This window comes from Microcaecilia unicolor, chromosome 1 (assembly GCF_901765095.1).
Source record: "Microcaecilia unicolor chromosome 1, aMicUni1.1, whole genome shotgun sequence".
Classification (NCBI taxonomy): domain Eukaryota; kingdom Metazoa; phylum Chordata; class Amphibia; order Gymnophiona; family Siphonopidae; genus Microcaecilia; species Microcaecilia unicolor.
This window is the reverse complement of record NC_044031.1, coordinates 619,878,512-619,890,564: the sequence shown is the minus strand read 5'-3', so window position 1 is coordinate 619,890,564 and position 12,053 is coordinate 619,878,512. Positions and strand designations below refer to the sequence as shown.

At 43.6% G+C, this 12,053-nt stretch overlaps 1 protein-coding gene across 1 annotated transcript in view; it reads right to left on the bottom strand.

The window, feature by feature from the left end:
- LOC115460481 (speriolin-like) overlaps positions 1 to 12,053 on the bottom strand; it is a 311,675-nt gene that overhangs the window by 256,841 nt on the left and 42,781 nt on the right. Inside the window, exons 4-5 of the mRNA XM_030190246.1 lie at positions 5,657 to 5,707; positions 4,935 to 4,994 (exon numbers count right to left, since the gene is read on the bottom strand). Of these exons, the coding sequence (XP_030046106.1) occupies positions 4,935 to 4,994; positions 5,657 to 5,707 (111 nt within the window). The remainder of the gene's footprint in view (positions 1 to 4,934; positions 4,995 to 5,656; positions 5,708 to 12,053) is intronic.

Sequence of the window (12,053 nt, the reverse complement as noted above, 5' to 3'; positions counted from 1 at the left end):
TCCTGCATTACAGCTTTCCCTGGCAGTTTGATCCCTAGAGGGCGCCCTGCTCTCCTAGCTGGGCTGAATGACCGGGGATGATGCCGGCTGAAAGAACCACTATCCCCTCTCCCTTGTACCCGCCCTCCAGAGTGCTCACACATGCTTATCTCATACAATCTCTTTTATTTCTGGGTTGAGGGACTGCACAATCACTACCCTATTAGTTTTATTATTAGCTTTATTTGAAGCCAAATAGATGTGGGGGTAGCGCTTATGGGGCAAAAGATGGGAATGGGCCAGTTTAAAATGAGTTTCCTGAATAATTCCCACTCCCATATGCAGATGCTCAGCCTCTTAAAAAAAAAAACAACTGCCGCTTACAGGGTATGTTAAGCACATTGAGTGTGAGCAGGATCAATGACTTAGGGGAACCCATAATCTGAGAAAATTAAAACCATCTTATGCATTTCCAAAATATCAAGAAAAAGGCTAATGCTGCTATTCAGACAAGGACCAGCAATGCACAAACAGAAACAGCAGATCCCTACCCCCCTCCCATTCTCATTACAATGCAATAGGCCCATACCAAACAGGCACCAGGAGGAATGAATTCCCCGGAGTCCCCTCAACTGCCGATAGAGCCATAGCTGCCACAGAACACTCCCAATAAATGCACATGCCTAACATTAAAGAACACCCTACAAATGTCCTCACAAATATAGAATATGGGAGAAAGGACCACAACATATATAAGCAGAAAATAATAAGTCACCAACTCAGCAATGTCAAGGCAGGGTGGCATTCTCCCCAGAGGGAGAATCCAAATGACACTGAAGATGCTTGGTTTTAGGGTCCCCTCTCTATCCTGGGCGAGCCACTCCCACTTCGTTAGAAGATCTCCCCTCTGTAGGTTGCCATAGTTGGGCTTCCGAAAGCACTGCCACTGCTTCTTGTTGCATGGCGACTCTGTGCAGATGATTTTGAATCAAAAAGGAAAGGCCAAAGGGATAATGTCATCTGTACCAAATGTTATTTGCATTAAGACACTTGATGATCTCTTTAAAAGTGCGCTTGTTTCGTAGAGTGATAGCGGACATATCAGCAAACCATTCCACTTTAGCACTGTCCCAGAAGATACGTCCCACTTGATGAGCAGAACAAAGTATGCATTCCTTCATCAGAAAGCGCAAAACAGGCCACCAGATCTCTGGGGTGGTCAGCCGTTTTTGGTTCGAGGGCTCTGTGCACCCATTCAAAATTGTCAGTAATTCTGCTGAGGGATCCGCTGCTGGGAGAAACTGGTGGCATATTAACTGCATGAGCACCTAAGCAGACTGCTCTCTCTGAGCTTCCAGGACCCCATGCACTCTCAAATTGTTGCGGACTGCTTGATTTTCATTATACTCAATGTGGGACAGAAAGTCTTCATGGTTAGCTTCCATAGCAGCACATCTTTGCTGAATAGCCACTATGTCCCTCTCATGGTCTATCACCCGCTCCTCAAAATCATTAAGCTGGTGGCCCATGTCTTCCACCGAATGACGCAGTCCATCCACATCTTTATGGAGCTCCTGCTGCATCCTCACCATCGTGTCTTTAAGCTCCATTATCCACGTGCAAAGCTCAGCCCGATTTGCCGGTCGCTTCTCTCAAGCGATGTCTAAGGCCCCCTCAGAAATGTCTGCTTCTCTCTTAGGTTCCGCGAGCAGAGATGCCATCTTGCTTATAGCCGATGTACTCGATTTTGCCTGCTAAGCAAATGCCCGTAGATCTGGGTTTCCTTTTCTGCCTGCCATCTGCCAGGACCACTTGCATCTGTAGGACCATTCCAGCTGTCCACAGCTAATCAGCTGTTTTGCTAATGAAAGGTAAATCAAGCAGGGTATGTAGGAGCTCAGAAGCTAAGATGCCATTGTTCCAATGACGTCACTTCCTCAACACATACCACATTATTAATCATTACAGTGTTACCCAGTCATTTCCATATGTATCGCTAAGTGGTATGGCTAAAAATGGTTTCAGCCTTCCAGGACTGAAGGAATTTCTTCATTCCCTGTTAAGAATGTGAAGAATTATTGGTAGTGTAAACATCACTGAAAGATGTTTTATGGTTATGTGTTACGTATAAAGGGATGAATATATTACTTTACATTGTTACAATGGCGATGCTTAACCATGTAATTTTAATTTTGTTGCAGTTCCCATGCACATGCAGCAGATACAACCTTTGTAAAATAAATAAATAAAAGATATACATAAAGATTTAATTCATGTTACAGAGATATCCCCTGCAACTTAGGTTGTGAAATGATTGGTAATGATTGGTTTTGAGCACAAAAGGAAATGGTTCACTATAGAGCTCTCATTTCAAAAGAGGAAAGAGAAGAGTTTAGAGCCCTCTGGGATTTCTGCATTTTTGATGTGTGCTGGAAAGAAATCCCAAAGGCTCTACCAGTAGGAAGGTAAATTGCATTTTCAGTGACATCATTAGTACTGAGAGTAATATCTTGGTGATATTTCTAGTCCCATGTAAGTAACAGGAAGTAGGAGTGCCCTTGTCAGTATGTAAATCAAGAGAGAAGGATAACATCAGAGGGAAGAACAGAGAGCGTTACATTCAGTGCTATTTAACCGGCCAGGAATGGCTCCTGGCTGGTTAAATAGCTCTTAGCTTGCTAAGCGCTAATATTCAGCCTGAGACAGCCGGTTATCTCCGCTGAATATTAGCACTTAGCAGCTAAATGTTAACCAGCTATGTTGCGCGACTTAGCCAGCTAAAAGCAAATACTCGGCACTAAACCGGCTAAGTTGATCGGTTAAGATAAGCTGCTTAAATAGCATGTCTATATTTAACTGCTGTTAACTGGCTAGCGCTGAACACTTGCTTAACCAGTTAAGTTGCTACAGCCAAAACTGAAACTGAATATTCAATGCCAGTCACTGGATATGGCCTAGCATTGAAACCAGCATTGAATATCTGGGGTCAGCGCCACCGGTGGCAGCTAACCTCATTGACTGCCGCTGGCTGAATACCAGGTGGGGGGGGGGGGGGAGTGTATAAATTCTGCAACTCAAATTCAGATCTCGTCTTTGGTTCCTACCTCTTGCTCTAGACCCTTGCATGAGGGAGAGCTTTCATGCCTTATGCCCTAGCCATTTAGATGTATCATTTGCATTAAATTGTGCTCTACCAACCCAACAGGTATGATAGAGCTAATAGGTTTCAGTAGCCAGACAGGAGTTAGAAGTCACAGAGACCTCTGCCTTGTTCTGGGTTTAAAGGGGAATCAGAAGCCCATTTCACCCCCCTGAAAGACTGGTTAGGGTGGTGGACTTTGGTCCTGGGGAACTGAGGAACTGAGTTCGATTCCCGGCACAGGCAGCTCCTTGTGACTTTGGGCAAGTCACTTAACCCTCAATTGCCTGCCGCATTGAGCCTGCCATGAGTGGGAAAGCGCGGGGTACAAATGTAACAAAAAAAAAAAAAAAATATATGGAAAAGGGGACAAGCTTTGTTAATAAAGTAATTCCAGTTGGGCAACTCAGAGACCTAATCCATCTTATCACTGGGCCTAAAGCATCATTCTGAGGCTGAGGAGAGAAGCATTTTCATTACTTCAGTTTCCTGAGTGAAGTTTTTCCTACTATTCACCTGGAGACTCGGAAGTCCCGAGCCTCACAGCCACAAAGATCACCAAGACAGTGTGTTCCATCATTATTACTACATACTGCTGACTGTTACTTTGTATATTAGTGGAAGAGAGAGAAAGAGAACACAACTTGGGAAGAGCTAAGAGACTGTAAATAGTGTTAATACAAACTCTGTTCTAAGAAAGCTGCCTCTGCTCAAACACTGCCCATTATTTGATTTACCAAAGTTCTCCAGTAAAGCGAGTTGGTTCAGAACACAACTGGTATGGTCTACTCTACATTATTGATTGAGAGTGCAAGAGATTTAGAGTATGTGGTATTGCCTTCAGCCTCCTGGAGTAATCCATCTTGATCGTCAGTCCTCAAATCTTTAAATATTGTGTGTGGAGTGTTGCTTTGATTCCAGTCGACAGCTAGGAAACCACTTATGCAAAACTAATGAAATACTGGGAACCCCAGCTACACTTAGCAGTGGGGGGTGGGGTGGGTAAAGCCTGGAATAAGAGCAAAAGATCCTTAGCTGTGCTTGTGTTGGAGGGGAGGGTAAAGCTTGGAATAAGGTCAGAGGATCCTTAGCTGTAGAGACAGTGAAGGGTAAAGCCAAGGATAAGTACATCATATCCTTAGCTATGAGGAGTGAGGGGTAAAGCCTGGGATAAATATAGAGGATCCTTAATAGTTGCGCAGTAAGGAGTCAAGCCTGGGATAAGCACAGAGGATCCTTAGCTGTGGGGGGAGTGAGAGGTAAAGTCTGGGATAAGCACAGAGGATCCTTTAGCTGTGGGGGGAGTGTAGGGTAAAACCTAGAAAAGGCACAGAGGATCATTAGCTGTGAGAAAATGAGGGGTAAAGCCTGAGATAAGCATAGATGATCTTTAGCTTTGGGTAATGAAAGATAAAGTCTATCATCTCTAGTTGTAAAGAATGAAGTGTTCACCAGAGATCAACTGGGGTGTAAGGCATTGCACTAAGAAATACATTGACTAGCTCGTCCTTATCACCTATTATATTCTCTAGTTTGAAGTCTCTAATCTTACCCTAAAAACTAGCACAGAAGCTTCCAGCCCTCTCCCAACATGTACATCACTATTAATCCCTGACATCTGAGTTTTTCTCCTCCCATATGCTGATGTCCCTTCCCTGACCTGTATGCCACTAACCCTTCCTGACACATGAACCATTCTCTCTCCTCCAACAGGCTTACCCAGATCCTTCCCTAACTCTAATGGCACAATCCCTCCCTCCACAACAAATTTATTAATACCCTGTTAGCCCACCCCCATGCCCCTTGAGGTACTTACCTTTCATTGGTGACACCGGGCATGAACTGTCTGCGGGCGTTGGCATGGTCTGGACAGATCCTAGAGGAGAGCAGGAGGAGCTGGGGTGGGATCTGTTATCTCTGCTATACTTCTAGACCTTCTCACTCTGTCATTCCCTAACAGTTTCGTCCCTTCACCTCCTCTTTCTCCCTTTTAGTCTTTCCTTCCCCATTTCCTCCCATATTCTCCCTTCAGGCTTTGCCTGTGCAGGGAAAATAGGAGGACAATTAGCAAGAAAGATTTTCATCACTAGGATCATGACTGCTGACCCCCCCCCCCCCCCCCGATCCCACACATATCCATACTTACACACTCACACACACACACCCACAGACCACACACACTCACACACATACACATGCATCCTTCCATGCCTCTTCAAGAAATCCATTTGAATAGTATTGGATTAATCTAATATCTCCAATTTATCCAGGACTGAAGTTGGAGAAAGAATGGTCTGTCAGGCTGGGAAGGGAGGAGGAATGAGGAGAAAATGCATAATCTCAGCATGCACTTCACTAGTACAACACCTGCAACCTCACCAGCTAAATCTCTTTCTCTGACAGCAACCATAGCTAAGTGTTCCAGTCTGGCATCCTTCCCCTTGGAATGCCAGGTCACCTTCCCATCCCATAGCTACCATAACAACCTCATAGGGTTGATAACCCCTTCCCTGTATGAAGACAGAAAGATCTCTCTACCTCCTTTCCATCCTCCGGCACATTCTTTTGGTTCTGGTGCATGAGCAGACTCTTCAGTGTTCCAGGTCCAGAAATAAAAAGAGAAGAGGGTTAGGTTAATAGTGTTCTGAAACCTGTAATTTTAATGTGATGTCATGAAACCTTCCCACCCCTTCACCCTTCCTTCATTGTTTCCCCTGGCATGTCAAGTGTCCTCAGGTAACATCCCCTGGCCTGCATCAGTGTCTCTCTCTTCCCACCCCCAATCTTTTCTCTTAACCAGCACAGTCTTTTTTCCTTCCCTGTGCTCAGATTTAACCCCTCTTTCTCTTCACTCACAGGGAAGGAAGGACTGTGCTGGTTAAGAGAAAAGAGTGGGAGGGGGTGGGAAAAGAGAGACAGTGATGCAGGCTAGGGGATGAGTTGAAAGAGAGATGTTAATGCTGGCCAGTAAGTGAGGGATAGAGAGAAAACATATAAACTAATTTTTGAAAATGATTGGGAGGGGGCGGGGGAAGTGCCAAACAACACAAATTACCTTTGGGGTACTTAAACACCTAATGAACCTGCAGAGCTGAGTCTATGTGGGAGAGAGAGAGTGGGTCAGGAAAGATGGGAGTGAGAATGAGATAGGGGGGATGCTGAAAAGAGAAAGGGGGTAAGCAGGAGGAAGGGGCGAATAGGAGGATGATGGCATCAGGAGGGTAAAGGCAGATTCTATGTCAGAACTGCTGCTCCTGCAGGAAGAAAAGGAGGATAAATTTTAGTAAATGATTGGAAAGCATCTTCAGCATTTGCTTGTTTTTTTTTTTTTTTTTTAACCCTTTTGTGACTATTGATGGAGGCTAGAGAGAGAGAGTAAGCAGTTCTGTTGTATTTTTATGGATATGGAGGGTAAAATTAATCCGTGCTTCTAGGAAGACGGGGTGACGTACATGGAACTGCAGTTAGAAGACTAACCACCTTACTGAGCATACTAGATGGGCCATTTTGGTCTTAATCTGTAGGTAAGAGTACAGTAAACCAATAGGTGTGGAAACAGATTTTAGAAAGCTCATAGCTTAGGATGGGATATCTCAAGTTCCGCCAGTATTTTAGAACAGGATCTACAGACACAGAGCCTGTTCTAAAACACAGGGTGAAATGGACATTAATACACTGGTTACATGCTGCAGGTGCATCCATTTTAGAACCATAAACATCTAACATATGAAAGAGTCAACACAGGCACATAAATGTTTGTTTCAGTGCATGTTTTTGTTACGAAATAGCAACACAAATGCTTATGTGCCAGGACATAAACATTTATGTCAGCCATTTTAGAAACATAAAAATGTATTTTTCCCAAAGCTGTAACAAAGCTTGGAATCCCTTGCAAATTATGCTTTTGGAAGGTACATCAACTACTAGGGATTAAGGGGGTAACCTTCCCTAAACTCTCCAGTGGAGCACTGCTTAGTAGGAGCACTTTTCTGAAACCTAGACATAGTGGCGTAGCGAAGAATTTTTAGCAAGGGGTGTGTCTCTCCCTGGAACCTAAAAGTCACCTCCACTCCAATCTTCGCCCAGACAGCGGCAGTAGCACTCATAGGCTGCTTGTGGTCTGCACTGGGACTTTCTCTCTGAGCTGTCCCAGCCTTCATAAAACAGGAAGTTGTGTCAGAAGGGGTGGGACAGTTCAGAGAGAAAGTCCCAGTGCAGGCCGCAGGCAGCCTATGAGTGCCAGTGCTGGTGCTGCTGCCTGAGCAAAGAGTGGAGCAGAGATGATTTTAAGGCCTGGTTGAGGGGCCAGGTCTGACAGGGGTGTGTGTACGCAACACACACATCATGAATAAATATACCACTGCTTAGACATCCCAAGTAGCAGGTGTAAGTCCCGATCTCAATTGTTTTGAGCATTCTAGATGAGCATTCTCCTTCTGAAATGGGAAATTGCATATTTATTTTTTTTAGGTCTGTCCTAATCCCACACAAAACACACCCAAGACTGTGCCCCCTTGCCATATACACATTTTAGAGTTTTAGAAATATATAACCTGCATTTCAACACAAATCGGGAGATGGGCGTCTTTCTCCCAGGGTCGCCCAAATCGGCATAATCGAAAGCCGATTTTGGGCGCCCTCAACTGCTTTCCGTCATGGGGACGACCAAAGTTTCCGGGGGCGTGTCGGAAGCATAGTGAAGGCGGGACTGGGGCATGCTTAACACATGGGCGTCCTCAGCCGATAATGGAAAAAAGAAGGGCGTCCCTGACGAGCATTTGGTCCATTTGTTTTCACGACCAAGCCCCAAAAAGGTGCCCAAACTGACCAGATGATCACGGGAGGGAATCGGGGATGACCTCCCCTTACTCCCCTAGTGGTCACTAACCCCCTCCCACCCTAAAAAAAAGTTATTATTATTTGCCAGCCTCTATGCCAGCCTCAAATGTCATACCCAGCTCCATGACAGCAGTATGCAGGTCCCTGGAGCGGTGTTAGTGGGTGCAGTGCACTTCAGGCAAGCGGACCCAGGCCCCCCCCCCCCCCCCACCTGTTACACTTGTGCTGGTAAATGGGAGCCCTTCAAAACCCACCAGAAACCCACTGCCCACATGTAGGTGCCCCCTTTCACCCCTTAGGGCTATGGTAGTGTTGTACAGTTGTGGGGAGTGGGTTTTTGGGGGCTCAGCACCCAAGGTAAGGGAGCTGTGCACCTGGGAGCAATTTCTGAAGTCCACTGCAGTGCCCCCTAGGGTGCCCGGTTGGTGTCTTGGCATGTCAGGGGGACCAGTGCACTACGAATGCTGGCTCCTCTCACAACCAAAGGGCTTGCATTTGGTCTTTTTTGAGATGGGCGTCCTTGGTTTCCATTATTGCCGAAAACCGGGGACGACCATCTCTAAGGACGACCGTCTCTAAGGTCGACCTAAATGTTGAGATTTGGGTGTCCCCGATCGTATTATCAAAACGAAAGATGGATGCCCATCTTGTTTCAATAACATGGGTTTCCCCGCCCCTTCGCCGGGACGTCCTGCGAGGACGTCCTCAGGAAAACTTGGGCGCCCCGTTCGATTATGCCCCTCCACATAATCTAAATGTCTGAATGGTGGTTTTTACTTAAATATAGGCTTGATACTAGAGTGGGAAACAATTAAAAGTCTGTATCTTCAATATCATCCCACAAGGAATTTTAACGAGCCCCGAAAACGTCAGCGGTGCGCCTTACATGTATAAGATTTTCAATGTAAGGATTTATGCACCCACCTAGTCATTGGTTCTCAAAGGGTTCAAATGCCAATTCACCACTGCACTGTGACTTAAATTATTGATAATGTCTTGTATATATAAATCTTATAATCCATCTAATTTTAAATTGTAAAAACCTTATTGTAACGTACTTATCCTAGGCAGAGACTAAGTCAGGTGGGGGATGACTCGTCCAATATGACATGTTTCGCCACAAAGACTGTTTCAAGGACCATCCTCTGTAATATAGTACATTAGCAGCTTTAGACAGGTGCCCTCAAGAGAAAGAAACTACTTCAAAACATTCCCTCTGAGCACCCCCCCCCCCCCCTCTTTTTTTTTGGATATCAATTACCTCAAAAATTCTTTAGTTCCATCTCGGCCTGTATATATCATACATTCTCTGCCAAGATGGCGACAGCGTTTGTTACAATCCTTATATACGATTTCCTGTGAATGACATCACCCAACCTTGAACCCCTGATTGGCTTATAGCAACGATCTCCACTCCAATTCTAAGTTTAATCCTTTGGGAACCACCGTATTTAATTTAAAAACCCACTGTTGTTCCTTGTAGTTAAGTAATGAATCTAATGAGCCACCTTGGATGTAATCAATGATACGCCATTTAATTTCTGGTGCTGTATGTTTCAAACATAACCAGTGAGTCACCAATGGAGCGTGTACATTTTGAGTGGTAATACGTGACTTATGTTCAGTAAGTCTAATTCTAACAGGACAACTACTCCTAGCCACATAAACGAGGTTGCAGTGATAACTGATAATATGTACCACATTTCTTGTCCCGCAATCCGTTTTAAGTAAAGCCTTCACTATATATCCTGTTTGTGGGTCAGTTCATAAGGGTCCTTCATAAGAGAACTCACACCATTGGCAGTGACCACAGACCATGTGAGTCCCCATCACATCTCCATGTTCTACTTTGGATGAAATTCAAATTACAATCAGCACTACTGAAAAAGAGGTTTTTGGAGAGGGGATATCCCCTTTCGGCAGTGAGGAAGGTGTATTTGAGGGCACGATTTGCACAATGCCCATTGCTTTTATAAGAACATAAGGAGAAGATAAGGATGATCAATTTGTATATGTTCTTCCTTATACTAATATCAGAAGACAGGTGGTGGGGATCCTTAAAATACATTGGCACGTTATGCAATTATCTCCTTGTTTTGACAAGTTCCCTATAGTAGAATATCGATGAGGGAAAATGGTGGGAGAGTTTTGGAGTAGAAATAGATTTATGGAACCAGAACATGGGGCTGTGATGGGGACTCAAACAGCCTGTGGCCACTGCCAATGGTGTGAGTTCATTTATGAAGGACCCTTATGGACTGACCCACAAACAGGATACATAGTGAAGGCTTTACATAAAACGGATTACGGGATAAGAAATGTGGTATATATTATCAGTTGTCCCTGCAACCTCGTTTATGTGGGTAGAAGTAGTCATCCTGCTGAACGTAAGTCACATATTACCACTCAGAACGTACAAGCTCCATTGATGACCCACTGGTTATCTTTGAAACATACGGTATCAGATATTAAATGGCGTATCATTGATTACATCCAAGTATGGAGGGAGGATGGTTCATTAGATTCATTACTTAACTACAAGGAACAACAGTGGATTTTTAAATTAAATATTGTGGTGCCCAAAGGATTAAACTTAGAATTGGAGTGGAGATCGTTGCTATAAGCCAATCAGGGGTTTGAGGTTGGGTGATGTCATTCACAGGAAGTCGTATATAAGGATTGTAACAAATGCTGTCGCCATCTTGGCAGAGAATGTATGATATATACAGGCCGAGCTGGCGCTAAAGAGTTTTAGAGGCAATTGATATCCAAAAAAATGGGAATGTTGAAGTAGTTTTTTTCTCTTGAGGGCACCTGTCTAAAGCTGTTAATTTACTATATTACAGGGGATGGTCCTTGAAACAGCTTTTGTGGTGAAACATGTCATGTCGAACGAGTCATCCCCCTCCTGACTTAGTCTCTGCCCAGGATAAGTACATGTTACAATAAGGTTTACAATTTAAAATTGGATGGATTATAAGATTTATATATACAAGACATTATCAATAATTTAAGTCACAGTGAATTGGTGAATTGGCATTTGAACCCTTTGAGAACCGATGACGAGGTGGGTGCATAAATACTTACATTGAAAATCTTGTACATGTAAGACGCACCGCTGAGGTTTTCGGGGCTTGTTTAAATTCCTTGGGGGATGAATGGTGGTTTATGCACACCTAAAACCCAAATAGCATTTCTAAAATATGCACCGTACTAATCAGGATTTTCAGAAGGCATCTGACAAAGCTTTTTCATAGAATTAGTTGTGGGACAGGAGACAATATCCTATTATAAATTGGGCACTGGATTAAAGGAAACAGAATGTTGGCGTACATGGTCAGTTTTCTCAGTGGAGAAAGGTAAATAGTGGAGTGCCTCAGGGTTTTACATTGAGGCCAGTGCTTTTTAACGTATATATAAAAGATCTAAAAAAGAGCGACAATTGAAGTGATCAAATTCACAGATACACAATTATTCAAAGTTGTTAAAACATGAGGAAACTGAAAAACCACAGAAGAACCATGCCAGACGTGAGAACTTGGCATCTAAATGACAAATTAAATTTAATGTGGATAACAGCAAAGTGATACAATTAGGATTATTTTCCCTATGTGAAAGTATACAGGTTTCATATTAGAAGTCACCACCCAGGAAAAGGATCTGGAGTTATTGAAATCCTCAGCTCTGTTTGGCAGTAATCAAAAAAGCAAATAGGAATTATTCAGAAAGAAAAGGAGAATAAAATGAAGAATATTAAAACACCTCCATGTGGGTCCATGCTACAACTACAGCGTGAGTTCTGTAAGCAGTTCTGGTCACCACATCTCAAAAAAGGAATAGTGGATATAATGGATGAGCAGGATTGTTTTAAATGAACATTAGGGGATGGAATTGTGAGGGAAGGGCTGAGTAAATGAGAGAAATGTAATCTGATATATTGACGAAGAATAGGAACTTTGTATATTCTATGTATTGTGTGCAGTTTTGTAATTGTAATTTACTTCAAACATATTTTAATGAGGCAGAGAAATCAAATATGATAAACAAAAGTTAAAATGATAAAGGAATGGAATGACTCCCCTATGAGGAAAGGCTA